The sequence below is a fragment of the Lynx rufus genome, unplaced genomic scaffold (assembly GCF_022079265.1).
Source record: "Lynx rufus isolate CCGP_SWC_20201006 ecotype Redwood Valley unplaced genomic scaffold, mLynRuf1.p SCAF_5, whole genome shotgun sequence".
Classification (NCBI taxonomy): Eukaryota; Metazoa; Chordata; class Mammalia; order Carnivora; family Felidae; genus Lynx; species Lynx rufus.
The window spans coordinates 28553815-28576974 of NW_025814867.1; the positions used below are offsets into that span (position 1 = coordinate 28553815).

The 23160-nt window shown below is 36.4% G+C and overlaps 1 protein-coding gene across 1 annotated transcript in view; it reads left to right on the forward strand.

Annotated features, from left to right (window-relative positions):
- Positions 1-23160, forward strand: part of DNAJC13 (DnaJ heat shock protein family (Hsp40) member C13) — a 125426-nt gene that overhangs the window by 31507 nt on the left and 70759 nt on the right. The window contains exons 3-16 of the mRNA XM_047099768.1: positions 3376-3451; positions 4244-4393; positions 4833-4874; positions 8227-8427; positions 10966-11172; positions 11263-11358; positions 11729-11820; positions 16269-16435; positions 16540-16619; positions 16703-16872; positions 17718-17817; positions 19602-19709; positions 20574-20729; positions 21425-21481. Of these exons, the coding sequence (XP_046955724.1) occupies positions 3376-3451; positions 4244-4393; positions 4833-4874; positions 8227-8427; positions 10966-11172; positions 11263-11358; positions 11729-11820; positions 16269-16435; positions 16540-16619; positions 16703-16872; positions 17718-17817; positions 19602-19709; positions 20574-20729; positions 21425-21481 (1702 nt within the window). The remainder of the gene's footprint in view (positions 1-3375; positions 3452-4243; positions 4394-4832; positions 4875-8226; positions 8428-10965; positions 11173-11262; positions 11359-11728; positions 11821-16268; positions 16436-16539; positions 16620-16702; positions 16873-17717; positions 17818-19601; positions 19710-20573; positions 20730-21424; positions 21482-23160) is intronic.

The window sequence follows — 23160 nt, forward strand, 5'->3', positions numbered from 1 at the left end:
AAAAGGGGTTTGGTTGTGTGGAGGAAATTAGTACATGATTGAAAAGAATATCTTCCTAGCCGGTGTTGAATGTGACAACACGAGTTGACTTTGGAAACATTTCAGGCATTTAATTCTTCTTTAATTCTTTCTTTTGCTCCCAAAGTAAAATAAATTCTGTAGTTTCACTTCAAGACTATAAAAATTGACATGTTTGGCTCTCAAGATGATTCTGAAAGTTAGAATTGTGAATTCACATTTCTATCATACATTTGATTTCATTGGGTAATCTTTTAAGGCAGATAGTGGTTTAATAAGATCTTATTTGTTCTTGTAAATTGTTAAAGCCTCTGAAGTTTTGAGACTTTTTCACTGTTTAGGTTAATCCTTATATACTTTGCCAATCTCTCAATCCTCACTCAGCTTTAGAAAGCAGCAAATGAATGTTTTTATATTAGGAGGTAGTCTCTCTTTGGATCATTTCCCACTCCCTTTTATTTTATTTTTTAAGTTTATTTATTTATTTTGAGAGAGAGGGAGAGAGAGCATGAGTGAGGGAGGGGCAGCAAGAGAGGGAGAGAGAGAATCCCAAGCAGGCTCCGCACTATTAGCACGGAGCCAGATGTGGAGCTCAAACTCAAGAATTGTGAGGTCATGACCTGAGGTGAAATCAAGAGTCGGACACTTAACTGACTGAGCCACCCAGGTGCCCATCCCACTCCATTTTAGACATGTGAAATTAGGGAAAAGATATTTGTAACATGGCAATACTTTGTAAATAAATACATGGTAAAGATCAATAAAATCTTTTTCTTTTTTTCCCAAATGGAAATAACTATCATTTTTATTATATAATATACTAATTAGAAAAAAAAAAACAGGCAATAGAAAAATTGTGAAAGCCCTCTCTATCTCAATGGAAATCCTTCTAGTGTTTTACTGTCCAGTCTGATAATGGCTGCTGTTTAAGGTATGTATGTCTTTTTACTGTATTAGTAGCTTAAAGCAGAAAACTGTGATCTCCATAAATATCAAAAAAGCATTTGATTGTATTTAACATCCATTTTTAGTAATTTAAAAATCTCTTAACTAAAATACTAGTAGATAAAATACGACCGATCATATTAATAGATTTTTCTTACATTGAAATCTGTTTTCCTAACATGAACCTTCTTTGGTCATAGTATACTGCTATTTTAATATGTTACTTGATTCTTCTTTCTAATACTTGTTTATTTTTTTAATGTTTATTTTTGAGATCATGCGCATGAGCTGGGGAGGGGCAGAGAGAGAGGGAGACAGAGGATCTGAAGCAGGCTCTATGCTGACAGCAGAGAGCCGGATGCGAGAGGCTTGCACTCACAACCTGTGAGATCAATCATGACCTAAGCCAAAGTCGAGTGCTTCAACCAACTGAGCTACCCAGGCACCCCTATTGTTAATACTTATTTTAAAAATAGATTGGTGTATCTTTTTTTTTTTTTAATGTGTGTGTTGTCTTACCAGATTTTAGTATCCCTAAAAGAATTTAGAAACTGTCCTTGGTCTGTTTCCTGGAACAGTTTAAGAAGCATGGTATTTATCTGTTCCTTTAAAGCATTCACCTCCTTGTTGGAGCCATGGTTATTTTGTAGGTTGTAATTGTTTACAGCTATCTTAAACTCTTCTATATAGGGGTTGGTTTATTCATAATTTTCAAAGTTATCTGCATAGAGTTACACACATCTTTATGTCTTCTGTATGATTATGAATTCTTACATTCTTAATTTTGTTTTTTTAGACTAGCTAATGTTTTATGTATTTTATTTTTAACATTTTTATTTTTGGAGACAGAGTGCAAGCGGGGGAGGGCAGAGAGGGAGGGAGACACAGAATCTGAAGCAGGCTCCAGGCTCTGAATTGTCAGCACAGAGCCTGACGTGGGGCTTGAACCCACAAACGATGAGATAATGACCTGAGCTTAAGTTGGACGTCTAACCGACTGAGCCACCCAGGCGCCCCTGTATTTATTTTATTTTTAAAGAACTAATTCTTTATTTTTGAGTAAGTTTTTCTATTCAGGTTCTTTATCATTATGAATTCCTCTCTATCCTAAAGGATTATGATATCCAAGTGATTTTTTTCCTTAGATATGGTACTTCAAGTGAAGGAAGTAAAGTGGGAAGTGAAACTTGGGGGCTTGTCTGTGTATAAGCTTCCTATTTCTATAGAGTTGCAACACTTAACTATAATAGGTAGTTGCTTAAATAGAAATTATTAAGATTCCAGAATATTGTTGTGACTGATCAGTTACAGGCCATAGCTTTTCCTTCCTTTGCGTCATGGTTTTGTTGAAAGGGTATTTTGAAAGAATTAGTAGTGTGCAGTGTTGTTGTTGTTGTTTAATAAAATTTCCCATTTAGAATCTTGGTATCCTCGGGTGGTATCTTTTAAACTTCATGTATAGTAAGTCAACACAAGCTTGCTTGCATAGGTCATATTTCTCTACTTAAGGATCTCCCTGGTTCACGTAAACTGAGTGGTAGGTGGGTTTTTTTTTTTTTTTAATCTTTATTTTTGAGAGAGAGAGATGAAGTGCAAACAGGGGAGGGGCAGAGAGAGAGGGAGACACAGAATCTGAAGCAGGCTTCAGTCTCTGAGCTGTCAGCACAGAGCCCCCATATGTGGCTCGAACTCACAAACTGTGAGATCATGACCTGAGCCAAATTCACTCTAGTGACTGAGTCACCCAGGTACCCTGGTCGGTGGGTTTTAATACCAATAATACTTTCTTTTTTTGGTCATTTTGTTTTATACTAGGTTATTTAGGAGTTCCATTTTCAGTCCTGAGTAGATTTTATGTTTTTCTCATATGCTTCTTCACTCATTAATTCATCCAGTTCTGAGGATTACTGAGTTATCTTGACCAGCCAACCATCTTCTTGATAAAATTTGTTCAAGTTCTGGATTTTCTTCAAGAGTTCATTAATTTCAGTTATTTCTCCTGGTAGAGGAGAATAGAGCTCTAGCAGCTTTCGCACATTTCATCTTGCTTGTTTAGTTTTGTCCCAGCTTCAGACAGACTACAGTAAACATCTCCCTAAGTTTCCCATACAAAATTGTTGATTCCACTGTCCCAGTACCCTTTTCAGTTGTTACCCATTCATGTCTGTCTATGGACTTATGCATGGAGAGCAAAGCAGAGCCTGTGAACAGTATCCAGACGGCACCCACCCTCCCCGATAACACTTTAGAACATCAAAAAATGTGGGAATATAAAACTAAGCTCTATTTAGTTAGTATTAATTGTTAAATTTTTATGTTTATTGAAATATTCTTTTTGTGTTAGTATCATATTTTATTATAAAATGTTTCTTTTATTTAAGACTAAATTTAAGTACTTGTCTTTCTTTGTAGGTATAAGCGTGTCTTTTCAGTTGGAACCCATGCGATTACTACATATAATCCCAATACCTTAGAAGTAACAAATCAGGTAATCATGTTAGAAACTGTTAGGCATGTTTTGAACTCCATTTGAATTTTAAAAGCCAGGATATGACCCATGATTTCCCTTTCTTGAAATCTGTACTTTAGGTTAGAAATGTCAACTTTGAAGGAGATTGATATGCTTATATAATGCTTGGTACTCAGTACCAAAAATAAATAAATAAAAGCGGGTGGTGAAGAATGTGTTTATTTCTAGGCTCTAAGGAGTATAACTTTTTGATATGTTACTTTTGATTGCCATCTCTTTTATGTGAAATTGGTACGTTCATTATAGTTCTAAAGGCGGTATTAATATTGTAATAAAGGTATACAGAAGTTGCAGTGCAGTAAATGGAAAATACTTGTCATGGAAGTAGGATTACTGTTTATAAAGGCAAGACTAGCTTGAATATGGATAAGTAAAAATATTTATAATCTAGTTTATTTTTAATTCTTAATTAGACATGTTTTACAGATTCCTTTTTGTTGTTTTAGCAGATCTGCAGGTAATCATAAAATTTTATTCCTCACTTCTTTTCACTTGTATGTATTGTAATTGCTTTGGATTAATGTTCAGTAATCATTAAAGTTGGAACACAGATGGGATTTTTTAATTGTTGTCCCTGATAACCGAAAACCTTAAAAAGAATTTGTGTTACAGAATTACTATAAGATGTGACACCTTCTAGACCTCTGTATTATTTTGTAATTTAATTGGTTATTGTGAAATTAAAGCAGGAAAAACAATATTGTATTTCACCATATTATAGCATCATTTGAGAGAATTTCTTTTTGTTAGTGGCCTTATGGAGACATTTGCAGCATCAGTCCCGTTGGGAAAGGACAAGGAACAGAATTCAACCTCACATTTCGTAAAGGCAGTGGAAAGAAGTCAGAAACTTTAAAATTTTCTACAGAGCACAGAACAGAACTTCTTACAGAAGCATTGGTAAGAACAGTTCCGTGTTAATAAGCTAAATTTCTCCTCTTTTTTTTTTTTTTTAAATTAAACAGTTACGTTACAGTACAGATATTAATGTTTTGAGTCTCTGTGACCACAGTGTTTTTTCTTATTGACTGTTAACTTGATTCTGTGAAACTTTCACTTTCTCTAATGGAAAGTCTGGAAAATCCAGATATGTTTGATAGTGTTTAGTCTTTTTAAGCACATATATAGAGCAAAGCAGTCGTGTGTTTAATCTATCTTGTTTTTCAGTGAAGTTCCTCACATTTTGTATTGAACAGCCTTAAACTATATCTTCAGTAACATTTTTTTAATATCAAGGTTATCAAGTTGGGGTTTTACATGTTTTGGATAGAAGGAACTGAACTGCAAATCTTCCTTACTAGTCTGTTGTCATAAGTTGTGATTATGTTTTCTCTTTCAGAGATTTAGAACTGATTTTTCAGAAGGAAAAATCACAGGAAGGGCAAGTATTTAGCATTTATTAATATCTATTTTTATTTGTTCTAATGTTGCCCATTATTATATAGAAATGCTTCTGTGGTCTCTGTGTTCCTTTTATGGCAAAGCTGAAGGGAAAAAAGGAATCATCATTAAATGTTGTCTGGCACTATGTGATGGATGAATGTAGTTTACCAGGAAACTCAGATATGAGGAATTAGATTTATGACTTAATGCTTATGACAGGGAAAAAAGTCTTCAGGCAGAACTATGGAGCAATAAAAACAATGCTGTTACCACTCAGGTACTTTTTATTCAGTATTCTAAACAGCAATCGTAAGCAACACTGTGGATGATACCTGTTGGAACCTGCAGCAGTTGTTTTGTGTAGGATTTTTCTATTTCAGAAGCATTAAGGTTTTAAGAAGTTTGGGGTATATCAGAACTGTCTTATTATATGTGCCTGCACTGGATCTGGCTGCTAGTTAGGCTTTGCATGGTGCACTGACAGCTTTGGGGAAGTCATGGTTGCTCATTAGAATCTTCCTAACTTTCTCACGCATTCTGTAATCATGTTACAACAGCGTTTAAACTAAATTGGAGACTTCTGAGGGGGGAAAATGGGAGTCCGTGCTTTTTTTTCACTCCCTTGAAATACTGAATTTCTTTCCATGAGAAGGTATTGGATTTATAACGGGCAAGGGGGCAGAATGATGCCTAAACTGATAGCACTGTTCAGAACTCTGGCTCTTCTGGTAAAAGGCAGGAATTGAATTCTGAGAAGCTGGCAGCACCGTCTCCCTGCCTTTTAAGCCCTCATTCTTTCTGTGGATGTTCTGCTAGTTTTAGCCTCCCAGAAGCTTCACTGATCTCAAGTCAAGCAAGTGACTGCTCAGGAGCCATTTAAAATAGATTAATGGCTGTTGGCAAGCTGCTTGTTTCTTGTTCCTCATGAGCCACAGTCACATTTCTATAAATTACAATTTCTTTCATGTTGGCAGTTGAGTTTTCCATATTCCTCATCTGTTTGGAAAACTGCTTCCAAAAGCATACTTTAGATTTTGTTTATAAGTTTCCCTTTATATCAGTTAACTTCAGCAACTTAGTATGTTTCAGAACTTTGAGGTAGAAACAGTGTCTCTAAAGACAGTCCACTTAATTTTATATCAGGAATAAATGGTACCTTCTCCTCCCCCAGATTCTCTGCTGCTGAACACTCTTGCATAAATTGAATTTGACACTCAGGCCTTCAATTGAGATATACCTAAATTAGGTCTCTGAGTCTCTCTCAGCCTCTGCAATCCTGAGGGATAATGATGTGTTTCCATCAGCACATCTCATTATGGCCATTGATTATCACGTGGGAGGAATAGAGACTGTCCTGCAGAGTGGGTTGGGGCACATGAACAAGCATAGTTTGGAAAAGCACCACCATTTTCGTGGCTTCCCTTCTGGAGAGGAGTGGCACTGCTCCATCCTTTAGTTCAGAGTCAAGGTTCTAAGCATATTCTTGGGTTAATGCAGGCCCTTTGTTCTGCAGAATTCCTTTTATGGAACTATAATGTGCATTATGTCATCGATCAGTAGTAGTGCTAAGGGGACTTGATGTCATATGATCCTGAGCCAAACTGAGGCTCATTGCTAGGTTCAGTGTTTGGGGTGTTGTAGAGGTGTTTATTAATGCCCTTCTCGCTTTTCTAAACACCTACAAGAGAATTTCTCTCATTTCAGTATTAGAAATAGTTGTACTGTTTTCTTTTTAAATTTTTTTTAATGTTTATTTATTTTTGAGAGAGAGACAGAGTGTGAGTGGGGGAGGGGCAGGTAGGGAGACAGAATCTGAAGCAGGTTCCAGGCTCCGAGCTGTCAGCACAGAGCCTGACACGGGGCTCGAACTCATGATCTGAGAGACCGTGACCTGAGCCGAAGTCAGATGCTTAGCTGACTAAGCCACCCAGGCACCCGAGAAATAGTTGTATTCTTGAGCATCCAATTTACTTTTACCTTCAGAGTCATGTAACTGACTGTGTGTTCCTCTTTATATTGTCGGGTAGGGAAGTGGGTGGGTGAGGGGAGATTCATTTCACATCTGACACTTGATTATTTTTATTTTCTCTTGCCTCATTTTGTCTTTATTTTGAATTATTTTCTCTTATATCATTTTGGTTAGCAGCCTCACTGAAGCCCTTTTTCTTTTTAAGAATAAAACTGGGTAGTAAATGGATGTTAACCATTCTAATCACTTTTTAAATTTTTTTAAAAAATGTTTATTTAGAGAGAGAGTACATGCACATGCTAGTGGGGGAGGGGCAGAGAGAGAGAGGGGGTTGGAGAGAATCCTAAGCAGGATCCCTGCTGTCAGTGCAGAGTGGAATTCAGGGCTTGATCTCTCAAACCTTGAGATGGCTTGAGCTGAAATCAGGAGTCAAACACTTAACTTCTGGACCCATCCAGGCACCCCTCTAATCATTGTGATAGTAGGTACTTTATAAAGGAATGTCATTATCTAAATGGAATTTTACTTACTAATGTGATCAGATTTATACCTTTGGTGTGATTAGAAAACTGTAAGGTCAGACTGAGGCTTCAGCATTTTTTGTGTGTATAGGAAGAAAATCTGTATTAGTGTACTGAACCAGCTCAGGTTGTTTACATTGAATACTGTAACTTCCCCAAAATGTGACTTAGCTTTTTTCCATATGTAAGTTGGATTAAAAGAATCCATCAACAAAAGTTGAAATCTTTTTTTCCCCGGCAAAAATTTCAGAGTATTCTTTTAGGATTTCCTTTTTTTAAAAAATAGATTTGCATAAGACCTACTTAAAATTGTTTCACAAAATATTGTAACCCGAACTTTTGTTAATTTAAAAAAAGGACATCGTTTCTTCAGTTTGAGTGAACATTCTTACTTAAATACAAATCTCCAAATAGTTAAAATTAATATGTTTAACAATTTGACTAGTAGGGGTGCCTGGGTGTCTGAGTCGGTTAAGTGTCCGACTCTTCTTTTCACCTCAGGTCATGATCTAACAGTTCATGGATCAAGCCCCAAGTAGGGCTCTGAGCTGAGTGTGGAGCCTACTTAAGATATATTCATTCATTCTCTCTCTCTCTCCCTCTCCCTCCCCCTCTCCCTCCCCCTCTCTCTCCCCCTCTCCCTCTTTCTCTCCCCCTCCCTCTCTGACGCCCCCTCCCCCACTCCTGCTCACACACTGGCTCTCACTCTCAATAAACAAAACCGATTGGATAGTAGCTGTAAATAATTATAATATTTGGATTTCTGGTTGTTTTAGCAGTGACTGATAGATTAAATGTGATTTTATTTTATGGTAAGCTTAAATATGAACCTAAAAGTAATACTGTTTGTCTCTCTATAGAGGTATAACTGCTATAAGCACCACTGGAGTGATACAAGAAAACCTGTTGTTTTAGAAGTCACTCCTGGAGGCTTTGACCAAATTAATCCTGCAACCAACAAAGTCCTCTGTTCCTATGACTATAGAAATATTGAAGGCTTTGTAGATCTCTCCGATTATCAAGGGGGATTTTGTATACTTTATGGAGGATTTAGTAGATTGGTAAGTAGTATTTTTAAAAAGTCATTTAAAAAGAGACATAACCATTTGAAGGAAAGCGGGGTTTTTTTACACTTCTATTTCACATTTCACATTTGTCTTGTGGAAGGAAGTATGGTATTAAAGAGTACGTGCTTTGTTATCAAAGAGACCTGAGCTTGAATCTCAACGTGGAGCTCTCTAAAGTGACAAGAGTAATATGTATGTCATAGGTTTTTGTTTTAGGGTTCTATGAGATAATTTATGTGAAATGCTTAGCATAATATGTGTCTTAGTATTCAGTAAATGGGGGTTACAGTTGTTATTTTCATTATATCAGTGTCTTAACTGAAAGATTCTAAGCTTTCTTTGAAAAAGTAATTTAAGATCTTTTATTTTTATAGTCTTTCCTCCTTTCCCCAGCTGTTTGTAATCTGAAGTCTGAGTATCCATTGAAACTTCAAATTTGGAGTTCATTGCATGTTTTTATCTTGAAATTCTGAATTATATGTGAATTGTGAGGTATAGCAAAAGCCACTTAAGATGCTCAGACCGTTTGTTAATTGGTAATAGAAGCTGAACTCTAAATGATGACCATCTTTTTTTATAAGAAACATTTTGCCTTCCTTAATGAAATCTCACCTCTTCAAGATGAGCACTGGAGAGTTTCCACAAGGAAAGGCTCAGTTGAGCTTACTCTCAAGTTTCCTTTCTCTTGAGAATTTTAATTTCTGTAGATATCTTAGTGGCCTGGGAACCGCTACTTTATGATTTAGTGTTCTATGGATAAATTATCCTTCTGTTGGTAGTAGAGCCAGGGCAAGCCTGGAACTTTTCTTTTTTTTTTTTTTTTTTTTTTTTTTTTTTAATTTTTTTTTCAACGTTTATTTATTTTTGGGACAGCGAGAGACAGAGCATGAACGGGGGAGGGGCAGAGAGAGAGGGAGACACAGAGTCGGAAACAGGCTCCAGGCTCTGAGCCATCAGCCCAGAGCCCGACGCGGGGCTCGAACTCACGGACCGCGAGATCGTGACCTGGCTGAAGTCGGACGCTTAACCGACTGCGCCACCCAGGCGCCCCTTAGCCTGGAACTTTTCGATAACACAAGAGGATAGGGTAGCAGAAGGGAATGATGATGGGGGAGGGGTGCTGAACTATTTGATTTACAAAATATGGAGTTAGAGGCCTTTTTCCGTCTTGGATTTCACCTTTGCCTTGGTGATGGGTACAATTCTGGTGTCCCTCCTCTAGGAACACATATCTAGACATTTTGTTACCTTTGAGTCTAGACCCAAAAGATCTAGGCCCAAAGAGAAAATTAGGTTCCTTTCCCACCCTAGAGCAGCCTAAAGCCTGTTGTTGAAGTGCCATCCAAAGGCTTATCTTATCTCTTCCATGGACAGTGGAAATTTGTAATGATTAACCCCTTGGTGGAAACCATACCTAATTACAGGAGTGCAGCCTTGCAGACCTTAACGGGACAACTATATCACAGTAATTCAACTAAGCCTTACAGTGCCTGAGGTAAACATTAAGGATGAGAATTATCTGATACTCCTCAGTTACCAACAGTTTTTATTGCTTTCATGGCATCAAGTAGTTATAATTTTAATCATCCATTTTCTAAGCATACTGTGCCTTTTAAAAGATGCTAGCTAAAATGAGTCAATTCACTGCAAATATGATACCATGACAGATTCATTTAGCAAACCTTTATCTGGTACCTTCTGCATATACAGCAACTGTTATAAGCAGCTGGGAATAAAATCAGGTTTTAAGATTTTATTTGTTTGTTTATTTTAAGTAATCTCTGCACCCAGTGTGGGACTTGAACTCACAACCCCGAGATCAAGAGTTGCCCACTCAACCGACTGAGCCAACCAGGTGCCCCTAAAATCAGGTTTTAAAACGTGATCTCAATCAGTGTTACTCAGCCAGCAGGGGAGGTATTGGCATATGGACAGGACAGTTCTTATTATTGCATGGCACTCTCCTGCCCTGTCCTTTGCAGCCCATTTAGCATTTTTGGCTTCCAGGACTCAAATGCAGATAGCAGTACCTTATCCTTACCTTTGTAAAGTACACTCTTGGAGGTTGATTTGTAATATCCATCAGCCAATGACTTGTAAACATAAACATTCCTCAAGGTGATCTTGCAAGAAAGCCCACTATATAAAAACATTAAATCAGAGCTACTTTCGTTGAAACTGGGAATCCTACCCACGTAGTACCCACTACCCCTACTGGACTTGGCTGGGGTCCCGGGAACCACTTTGGGAAGCCCCAGCATTCCTTTTTCCACATGATGATGGGAACCAGACCCTGAGAAGTTATGAAATAATTTCCATTCAGTTAGTTATTTGCAAGGTTCTATATCCCAGACTTTGGGATTTTAATTTAGTGGTTCAAATATAACACACTGCTTATTTACCTTTGATAAGATCCACTATCTTTTTTTTTCTTTAGAATTGCTACTTCAGTCTCTTTCTTGTGAATTGATTCAAAATGGTCACATTTTAGTTGTTTCAATCCTGATTTTTCAAATTTTAAAATCTGTGCAGCATTTATTTGCTTCAGAGCAAAGAGAAGAAATTATCAAAAGTGCAATAGATCATGCTGGCAACTACATAGGTATTTCATTGCGCATCAGAAAAGAACCTTTAGAATTTGAGCAGTATTTGAATCTTCGCTTTGGAAAATACAGCACTGATGAATCCATCACATCGTTAGCAGAGTTTATAGTCCAAAAAATATCACCTAGACATTCGGTAAGACTCTATATTAAAAATGATAATTTGTTCATCTGATTTTGACGTATTTTTTAATAACTTTTTAATATGTTTAAATTTTGTTTGAAGGAGCCTGTAAAACGAGTTCTAGCGCTTACAGAAACATGTTTAGTGGAACGTGATCCAGCGACATACAATATTGCAACTTTGAAGCCTTTAGGAGAAGTAAGTTTGACATTATTAGCTTTAATGAGGTTTATTCCTGTTGATAATATAGGATAATATTCTATTTTAGTAATTTTTCATGTCCCAACAAATGGAAAATAAGGAGAATCTATTTAATTCTTCACATTATTATATTTATTGTACTTAGAGCAGTGACTGTTACAAAATTTGTTTTCCAAGTATACAACGAGTGAAACTTTTTATTCAGTAATGGTATGACAATTTGAGACTTTAAAGCAGCTCTTAAATTCTGATCCTGTAAACAATTTTTAAATACTGACTTTTGTAAGCTAAAAGGGTAGTCTATAGTTCTAAGGAAATGTCATAAAACTAAATACCATTTGTTGAACTTGTTTTTTGTTTTCACTAGGTATTTGCATTGGTTTGTGATTCAGAAAATCCACAACTTTTTACCATTGAATTTATAAAAGGGCAAATACGGAAATATTCTTCAACAGAGAGGTATTTTTTTTTAATTCATCCAGCTTTTAATATCCTAGTATGTGCAAGGCAAAATGTTCCATCAAAGGAAAAACAAAGTTATGATCTAGATCTTTAAAATCCTATAACTTAGGAAAGGCAGCATTATTTTGGTGCAGATTTAAAATGACCATTCACGATAAAGAAATTGTGGTTTATATACACAATGGAGTACTACGTGGCAATGAGAAAGAATGAAATATGGCCCTTTGTAGCAACGTGGATGGAACTGGAGAGTGTGATGCTAAGTGAAATAAGCCATACAGAGAAAGACGGATACCATATGTTTTCACTCTTATGTGGAGCCTGAGAAACTTAACAGAAACCCATGGGGGAGGAGAAGGAAAAAAAAAAAAAAAAAGGTTAGAGTGGGAGAAAGCCAAAGCATAAGAGACTGTTAAAAACTGAGAACAAACTGAGGGTTGATGGGGGGTGGGAGGGAGGGGAGGGTGGGTGATGGGTATGGAGGAGGGCACCTTTTGGGATGAGCACTGGGTGTTGTATGGAAACCAATTTGACAATTTCATATATTGAAAAAAAAATAATAAAAATAAAAAATAAAATAAAATGACCATTCACTGGGGTGCCTGGGTGGCTCAGTCGGTTAAGTGTCCGACTTTGGCTCAGGTCATGATCTCATGGTTCGTGAGTTCAAGCCCCACATTGGGCTCTGTGCTGACAGCTCAGAGCCTGGAGCCTGTTTCAGATTCTCTGTCTCCCCCTCTCTCTGCCCCTCCCCCACTCATTCTCTGTCTCTCTTCATCTCTCAAAAATGAATAAATGTTAAAAAAATAAAGATCCCGTTTTCAAATTTCTAAAAAATAAAAATGGTGATTTGATTTTAAATGAAATGATGAAAATAAGGTGTGTTTCTGTAACTTATGCTTTTAAATAAAGCATTTTAAAATAGCACCTTTCACTTTTCATTGTTAACTTGTTTGAATAACAGCAGCAAGTTACTTTAGATATACTTTTAAGTTAGGTTTTTATAAGTTAGTTTCATTAGTCTAGTTACTAATTTTCCAGTGGAATGAGCCTGATTATTTTTATATCACTGTGACTTGACTGTTGATGTGAAAAGCTGTGAGATGCTATAGCTCATCAACTCCTGTGAGGTAAAGAACTTGAATGCTATCCTGTGAATGACTAGAACTCTCTTCATATACTAAGCCATTGTCATGGTATTGGCAGCTTTTACATTCCAGGCAGTTCTTCTGTGCTGTTTAAAAAGATTGAGACTGAATCTGTTTTTAAAGCATAGTTGAAATGGTTCTGGCACATTTTGCCACTGTTCAGAATGCAGCCTTATTGAAGTCCTGTCACTTCCTGTAGTATGACCAGTAACTCTTTCTTACCTTGGAAAGCTTTTGATCTAAGTTCAACAAAAATGACATTTTAAGCAAAAAGGTGGTATTTTTTCCTGTCCTGAATTCAAGGAAGAGAACTTCTGGGGGGGAAAAAAACTGCACATGTTCTAATCAGGGGAGGGATCTCAACAGTTACAGTTTGTCATGTGCTTTATGTACATACATTGTTTGATCTTGATCCCTAGGAAGAAGATGCCATTATTCCCAATCAAGTTTATATGCAAAAAGTAAAACAGTTTCTTTGTGACTTTGGATTAGGACAAGGTTTCTTTCTTTCTGTTATTTCTAAATGTTTATTTTGAGAGTGAGAGGGCGTAAGTGCAAGTGCATGCAAATGGGGGAGGGGCACAGAGAGATGAGAGAGAAAATCCCAACCAGGCTCCATGCTGTCAGCACAGAGCCCAATACAGGTCTCAGTCTTATGAATCATGAGATCATGACCTGAGCTGAAACCAAGAGTCTGACGCTTAACCAACTGAACCATCCAGGTGCTCTAGGAAAAGGTTTTTAGATATAGTTCCAAATACATAATTCATGAAAGTCTGATTAATTAGACTTTGTTAAAATTTAAAACTTTGACCCCATTAAGAAAAGGACAAGACAAGCCACAGACAGCAAGAATATATTTGGAAAACACATATAGGTAGTAAAAGACTTGCTTTTAGAATATATAAAGAACTCTTTTAACTCAATAGTAAAAAAATTAAAAACCCAAAAAATAAGTAGGCAAAATATTCAGATAGACATCTCACCAGGGAAAATATGTGAATGGTAAATAAACACATAAAAAGACCGTGATTCATTAAGGAAAAGTAAAACCACTACATATACAGTAAAATGGGTAATATCGAAAAAACTGGCAATGCCGATTGTTGGCAAGCATGTGGATTCTCCTACATTGCTGGTGGGAGAACATAAAGTCATAAACTTTTGAAAAATAGTTTGGCAGTTTCTTAAACATAAAGTTATCATATGACCCAATGATTCTATTCTTAGGTGTCTACCTCAAGAGAAATGAAAACATATGCCTGCATAAAAACTTGTGTGTGAATGTTTACAATAACATTACTCCTAACAGCTAAGACTAGAAACAATTGATATATATATTACCTGGTGAATGAATAGGCAAACATGTTGAGTATCCACATGGTGAAAAACTATTCATCAATAGAAAGGACTGAACCTTAAAAATTTATGTAAAATAAGCAAGACACATAAGACTACATATTATTCTGTTTATTTGCATTTTTAAGAGACTATTTTTTAGAGCACTTTGAGGTTTATAGCAAAATTGAGCAGAAGGTACAGAGATTTCTCATATACTTCCTGGCAGAGCCTCCCCCATTACCAGCATCCCCTACCAGAAAGATACATACGTTAAAATTGACTAACCTACAATTGTATAATTGGAACAAATGTATAATGACATTTATCTACTGTTATAGTATCATACAGACTTTTCACCACCCTAAAAATGTCCACAGATCCTCTCTAGCAGTAAAAATACTTTGGATGAGGAAATCCTAATCCTAATGCTCCACTAATTTCATCTCTCCCTCCCTCCTAAATCTTGACAGCCACTCATCGTTTTACTGTGTCCAAAGTTTTGCTTTTTCCATAGTGTCATAGTTGGAATTGTGCAGTATGTAGCCTTTTCAGATTGGCTTCTTTCATTTTCTCCATGTCTTTTCATTCCTGGATAGCTCATTTCTTTTTAACACTTAATAATCCATTGTCTGGACATACCATGGTTTATTTATCCATTTGCTTACTGAAGGACCTCTTGTTGCTTCCATTAAAGCTGTTGTAAAAATCCGAGTGCTGGTTTTGTGTGAACGTAAGTTTTCATCCTTTGTGTAAATACTAAGGAGTATGATCACTGCGTCATAGGATAAGAGGATGTTGAGTTTTGTAAGAAACTGCCAAACTGTCTTTCAAAAGTGGCTGTGAATTTTATATTCCAATCAGCAGTGAATGAGAGTTCCTGTTGCTCCATATCCTCACCAGCATTTGGTATTGTCAGTGTTCAGTTTTGGCCATTCTAGTAAGTGCCTGGTGGTATCTCGCTGTTTGAGTTTGCATTTCCCTGATGACATATGTGTTGAGTATCTTTTCATATATTTATTTGCCATCTGTGTATTGTTTTTGGTGGGGTACGTGTCTGTTAAGGACTTTGGATCATTTTTTAATTGAGTTCTTGGTCTTATTGTTGACTTTTAAGAGGTCTTTGTATATTTTGGATAATGGACCTTTATCAGATAGGGCTTTTATAAATATTTTTTCCCAGCCTGTGGCTTTCCTTTTCATTCTCTTGATGAAGTTATTTGAAAAGTCAAAACTACAGAGATAGAAAATAAGGAGTTGCCTGATGCTGAGGAGTCTTTTGCAGATGGGTACATGAAAACTTTTTGGGGTGATGGAAGTATGCCACAGATGGATAGTTGCACAATTGAAAAAACTTGCTAAGATTTTATTTATTTATTTATTTATTTTGAGAGAAAGGGCACAAGTGAGCAAGGGGCAGAGAAAGAGAATCCCACAAGGGACAGAGAGAGAGAGAAGTGGGGCTTGTGTTTTACTCAAAGCAGGACTCCTGTTTTACCCAAATTGGGGCTTTACTCACTTAGAATGGGCTTGAGCTCACCTGATGCGGGTCTTGAACTCATGAACTGTGAGATCATGACCTGAGCCAAAGTCAGATGCTTAACGACTGAGCCACCCAGGTGCCCTTTACTAAGAATTCTTAAACTGTACATTGTAATTGGGTGAATTTTTGATTTGTAAGTTGTATCTCAGTGAAACTGTTTTTAAAAATCTTAAAACAGAACAAAAATGTTACATTTACAGCGCTTTAGTAACTTGTACAAGGTATGTGACCGCAAAGTGCAGAGCTAGCACTGGCACTCTAGGCTCTTTCGTAAAGCCCCATTTCTTTCGTGCTTCTTCTTCTACTTGAGTGCCCTCCCTGAACAGGTTACCTGCTGAAGGGCCTATGCTGTGTTCTGAGTCAAAATTCCCCTTAATTATCAGTCCTAAAATCTTTTTATTTTTTACCTTGCTTAGAGATTCCTTATTAGCAAGTTTGTTGGATGGAGTAAGAGCCTCTGGTAACAGAGATGTTTGTGTAAAAATGACACCAACTCATAAAGGTCAGCGATGGGGGTTACTCAGCATGCCTGTCGATGAGGAAGTAGAGAGCCTTCATCTCAGATTTTTGGCCACACCTCCGAGTAAGTATTGATTTAAGTGTAATTGCATTTCCATCCATCTGCTTAATAATTTAAAAGTTAAGAATGCAAACCTCTAAATCTTTTTGAACCTTTTCATCTTACAGATGGCAACTTTGCAGATGCTGTATTCAGGTTCAACGCTAATATTTCATATAGTGGAGTTCTGCATGCAGTAACACAGGATGTAAGATGAATCGTATTTTAATTTGTTCATAGTCACTAACTTTTGGTATGGAAACTTTTTTGAAACATTCTTCCTTTACCTAGGGTCTCTTCTCAGAAAACAAAGAAAAACTGATCAATAATGCCATAACAGCATTATTGTCTCAAGAGGGAGATGTTGTTGCTTCAAATGCAGAACTTGAGAGTCAGTTCCAGGCTGTGAGGAGGCTTGTAGCTTCCAAAGCTGGTTTTCTGGCCTTCACTCAGCTTCCAAAGTAAGTTGCTTTGAACTTCTTATAGAGTATACGGACAAGTCAAAATAGCAAATGATCAAGTTTGTGTCTTTATATCTGTCTAAACCTGAAACTTTTTCATATGATGATATGGGAGTTTTTAATCATGAGAAATTAAAAAGGAAAGGGGAGTGGTACTAAAGGGGGTGGATATTGTCCTCATACATACCTGTAATATTACTGACTCTTATTTTAGTGAATTTGAACAGGAAGTGAAATCCATTTTAGTTTTAATTAGTTAAAAAATCTTCCCCCCGCAAAGAACAAAACTTACGGGAGTGGATGTGTTCTGGAAGTGGAATTTAAAATAAGTACTTAGGGCACCTGGGTGGTTTAGCTGGTTAAGCATCCAACTCTTGATTTAGGCTCAGGCCTTGATCTGGTGGTTTGTAAGTTTAAGCCCTGCATCGGACTATGTGCTGACAGTGCAGAGCCTACTTGAGATTCTCTCTCTCCCTCTCTCTCTGCCCCTCCCCCGCTCACACTCTCTCTCAAAATAAATAAATAAACTTAAAGAAATAAATATATACTTGCTGGGGTGCCTGGGTGGCTCAGTTGGTTGAGCATCTGACTCTTGAGCTTGGCTCAGGTCATGATTTCATGGTTAGTGGGATCAATCCCTGCATCAGGCTCTGTGCTAACATCACGGAGCCTGCATGGGATACTCTCCCTGCCCCTTCCCCACTCTGTCTCTTTCTCTCTCAAAATATGTACTTGCTGAATGCAATAGAAACTTACAAAGACTTATTATGTCACATTTTAATGATAAAATAATGCTCTGATATTGCTATTATATGCTTGGGAGTTTTTTGTTGTTGTTCCACAAGGTTTCGGGAACGTCTAGGAGTGAAGGTAGTAAAAGCACTCAAGAGGAGCAACAATGGAGTAATCCATGCAGCTGTTGATATGCTCTGTGCCCTCATGTGTGTAAGTAGTATTTTTTAAAATCCGTCTACTTAATGTCATTTTACTGGTTTTTCTTAAGTTGATTGATGGTTTAAATTTCCACAAACCTAGATTTCCTAGATTGTTCTCATAGCCCTCTATTTATTCAAATAAATGTGATTTTTTTGTGTGGGTTGTGTGTGTGTGTGTGTGTGTGTGTGTGTGTGTGTGTGTGGTTTTTTTGTTTTGTTTTTTTTTTTTTAGCATATCTTATAAACTGGCACTGTGCTATCTACTAGAAATAGAATTCCTTCCTTTCTTGAAATGGCTAACAGTCTAGTAAGGTAAGCTTGTATGTATAGTCTAAAGTAGTAGAGGTTACCTGATCCCTAAAAAGCAGCACTCAGTTTTGGTTTTGTGGTGAGGAAAACATAAAAGATTCTAGGCCAATCTTTCTGGAAGGTGTTACACTTGAACTCAATCTTAAAGGATAGACAGGTATTTTCCCTCTGTGAGCGTCTTTCCTGAGAAACGGGATAGCATATACAAAGGCATGTTTAGGATGAAGCACATAATTGAAATGGCTGGGTCATAAAGCATGTATGGAGGTGTGTGGAATTAGGAGTTAAAGTTAGAGATGTATTGCAGAGACAGTTATCAAAAAGCCTTTTATATCAAAGAAGCTAGATTTATATTCTTTAGTAAGGAACAACCTGAAAGGTTTTTCAGCAAGGGAGTATAACATTAGGTTTGGACCTCTGAAAGCTGATTGATGGTATGTGGAGACTGTATTAGAGGTAAGGTTAGAGGCAGACTAAATACGTAAGAAATAAGATGGAGTAGATTGGGGCTAAAGAAGGCACATTTGAAGGCTGAGCGCAAAGGTCTAACTTGGTGACGGTTTCTTTGGGAGGAGAAGCAATGAATTGTTCAGTGTAACTTGAAGTTCCTGATTAACTTCAATGTTGTATATAGCAGTGGGACTTTTATGTTTCATATAAAGTGCTGTAGGCAAGCTCAGTGGTATAGAATAAACCTAAGTAATCACTTACATAAAGTCTTACATTTATTCTCCAAAGTGAATTTTACTATCTTTACTACTCCGGATAACTCCATTAAAAGAGTTAGTGGGATACCTAGAAAATAAACTGTGGTAGTGTGAAACACCTTGAGCCTTCATTACATATTAGGTTTTGGCTGTGTATCTTACATGAATTATCTCATTTAAGCTTCATAGTAGTCCTGTGAGCTGAGTGCCATTAATCCTACTTGATGGCTGAGGAAAGGGAAACTTGGAGTTACAGCAATTAACCTTGCCTAAGGTCAGCTGTAGTCAGTAGCAAAGTTAGGATTGGATCTTTACTCCTAACCCTCATGTTAGAATCCGTTTTCCATTCTCCTTTATTCCACCAGTCAAAGGGACAAAGAAGTATTTGCTGCTCTTTTAGTACCTGCTTTTAAATGCTGTTTAAAAATATAGGTAAATAAATGCTAAGTTTTACCATTTCAAATTTAAATTATAAAATTGGGGGAGAAGAAATGGATGTCATATGCCTTTAAGGAGGAGACCTGGACTTTTGAGAGAGTGCCTTATATAGTACTCGCTACAGATACTCGGATTCATTATCTGCACAGCCTCATCAGACCCTGGGGGAAATCATCACTTTTGCCTGTTTGTCTTATCACGAGTTTCCTTTCTGCCTTCAACCTTAAAGGCTATGGTTTTTAATTTTTTTTAGTATTTAATGAATACTCTCTATAAATGACTTCCGTGTGATGCTGGCATATGGGGTTGCTCATGAATTATCACTGTTTTTAATCAATAGCCCATGCATGATGACTATGACTTAAGGCAAGAACAGCTGAACAAAGCTTCTCTTCTCTCTTCAAAGAAGTTTCTGGAAAACTTACTGGAGAAATTTAATTCCCATGTGGTAAGTTGTAATTAAATTTGTCTTAATGAGAAATACCATACCTTATTGAAAGGTGTTCCAGAAGTGCAGTTTGGACAGTTTTTTGTTTTTTTTTTATTTTTTTTTATTTTGAGAGAGAGGGAGAGAGAGTGCATACATGGGTGTGGCAGAGAGGGAGAGAGAGAGAGGATCCCAAGCAGGGGGCTTGAACCCATGAACCGTGAGATCATGACCTGAGCCGAATCAAGAGTCGTACGCTTAACTGATTCAGCCACCCAGGTGACCTGGACAGTTTTTATTTAATTGGAGCTCCCAGCTTTGGTCAGTTGGTCATACACAGTTTGGTCAGCTTGGTCACTCACTAATAGTAAAATACTCTGTTTTAGGACTGCATCCATTCATCCTAAAAGAGTAAGTTGGAAAGACTTTAGATTTTTGCAGTCATATTCCAGGGTTTTTTTGTTGTTCTTTAATAATGTCATTATGAAATAAGCTGCTCTTAAAAATTAGTGACATCCTTACTCTTCAGTCACTGGTAACAGTTTTGGAGATGGGCAGTCTGTAACATTTCGAAGGAACAAATTTTCAGAGTTTTATAAATTTTGTCAAAGATTACTTTTCATATGAATTCTATACATGTTAACCTTTATTATACGTGTTTGAGGAGTCTTGGTTATTCTGTTGAAATTTGACCAAGTTTTAATTATTTTCCTTTTGAAATATGGTAAGCAGTGGATTTATTGCATTAGTAAAACAAATACTCCTTAGTCAAACTTTAAACCTCATGTTGAGGAATACTTTTAACATATAGACTAGCAGAAGCATGTTACTGCTGTTTTGCTTGAAATTCTGCCCTAAGTCATGGTAATATGTTACTTGTTTCAGGATCATGGGACTGGTGCCCTAGTTATTAGTTCACTCTTGGACTTCCTTACTTTTGCCCTCTGTGCTCCATATAGTGAGACAACAGAAGGACAGCAGTTTGATATGCTCTTAGAGATGGTAGCATCCAATGGAAGAACCCTCTTCAAACTCTTTCAGGTGAGAGAGTTTGTTATCTTCTTTATCAGCTAACAGCTACTCTAAGAGAACCACTTAGAGTTTGGTTTTAAAATAATGGATGTGTGCTTCTGTAATCATGTTGATAAGCAAACACAGCCTAGTATGTTATCCTATTAAGGATATTTAAATTCTACAGATTTCTTGGTGTTTGATGTAGAGCTCTATCAATGGCTTTTGACCACTGTTTTGACCCTGTTGCCCATCTTCTCCATCTCAGGAGTGAGAAGTGCATTTTTTTTCTATGATAGGCCCAGAGTACCCTTTTCTTTATAAATTACCAAATGATAGGATCAGTTTTAGTAGAGCTGTTCATAAATAGCTGCAAACATTGTTATTTCATATAATATTACAGTATTACAAAAATGTGATGTTTCTATATACTTATATTTTTATTTCATATTAATTTGTATAATGTCAGTGTGTATCATTACATTTGATATTTATTCAAATAAGTACCAGCTGTTTCCTGCTGATGCTTTGATTTTCTTTAAAGCTATGTTGTAAGGATACCTAAAATTTTTAACCAAACTGTGATCTGACTTTCAGATGTATCCTTTACTAATTTTATGACTTATACCTTGAATAAAATTGTATATCCTCCTTAAAAGCAACAGCTAGCCATGTTGGAATGAAATTCTTTCATTCTGTGATTCTTTTTTCTCCCCATGTTAAAGCATCCTTCCATGGCAATTATCAAGGGAGCTGGATTGGTTATGAAGGCAATAATAGAGGTGAGAACAGCTTGGAAATTTGAAACTTACTTGAATGTTGATTGGCTGTTTTCATTGAAGCTGACAAAATTACCTTTCAGCCTGTTATGGGAAACATGCACTTTTTCTGGGTAAGAAAAGTAATTTTAAATCTTTATTCAGAAGTTAGTTTTAAACTACAGAAACAATCCTCAATATTAAACTAAGAGTTTGAAAGTTCTGAGGTAAGTGGGTTTAGGGCAAATAAATCTTTCTTGTTCCTATATTATTTGTGTTGTGTGTGTTTAAGAGAATTAAAAGTTAGCATTCTTCCTCTCTTGCTCTTTTTTTGGGGGGGCATGGGAGATGATGGTATTGATGCTACTGAAATCTTTAGGTACTGAGGTTACATGGAAATCTGTTAATGGAGTTAGTTCATAGCAGAGTGGTGTTAAATAAGAATGGTAACAAAAATAAGTTCCTCAGGCTAAAGTGCATTTGTAAGTGAGCTCTAGAGATTAGTATATGTTATTGGACAGACACAAGATATTGTTTCCCCAAGATAATTTCTTTAGCTTTCTGTGTTTTTTAGTAAACAAAATCATGGCTATGAATATCAACTTGCATACTGATGTTTACAATAACATCAGTATAAGTGGCTTTGAATTCTTACTTTTTTGTCGTCATAGTAGTGGTTTGGATAAAATGTAAGAGTGCCCCTTTTATCAAAAACTCTCAGTGATTGTAACTCATAAATATAACATGTTGCTAGATAAAATGCACATAATTAGTATACCTCTAAGTAGATGTTAAAAAATTCTATATAGGTGTTATACATCAAAGGTTGTTTTCATTTTTAGTGGGTATATAAAGGCTGATTTTCTTCCTCTAGTTAATGGGTTGTTTCCAAAGTAAGTATCTCTCACAGAGCTGACAATAGCCAAGGACGGTTAAGAACATGAGACCAAACAATCATCCACCAATATGTTGCCATTCATTCGGAAATACTTATTGAGGGCCATGTATAACCAAAATGTGGACTTAGGGCTTCAATATAAGCTACACATGTCCGTTTCATAGTCAGTGACTGGAGCTGGAGGTATCTATAACACCTTCTTTATTTACACTGAAATCCTGGCAAGTATCTTAAATTATTTTTTCTGATTGTAAAGCAATATATGATTTTTGAAGAAACATTGGAGTTAATAGAAAAAAATTCAAGGAACAAATAGTTTCTATTTTTATCATCCTGAGGTAACTACTCTTAGCATTTTGGTAAGTTTTCTCTCAGACTGTAGTATTCAGAATTATATGTGTACATATACAAACCATGTACTGTATATATTTGTATTGAAAGTGCTGTCAGAATGATACATGTACATATATATTCACACTATGTGAATATTTGTATACATACTACATACTCAGTTGTACTATATACTTGTACTTTTTTTCACTAACATTGTGAGCATTCATGCTTTTCAACAGATTGTCTTAAATATCACACTGCTTACTTAATTCATAGTTCTGTGATTACCTTTGGTCAATAGTCCTGTCCTGTCATACTCTGTTGCCAAAATGAGCCCATATAAGCAAAGTAAAATCTAAGAATAAAAAGAACTACCCCAATTATCAATCATTCTTTAAAAAAAAATAACTGTGTTCACCATGAAAATGTATGTATTGTCAATAATAAAAGCAAGCCTGGTTTGTAGACCAGG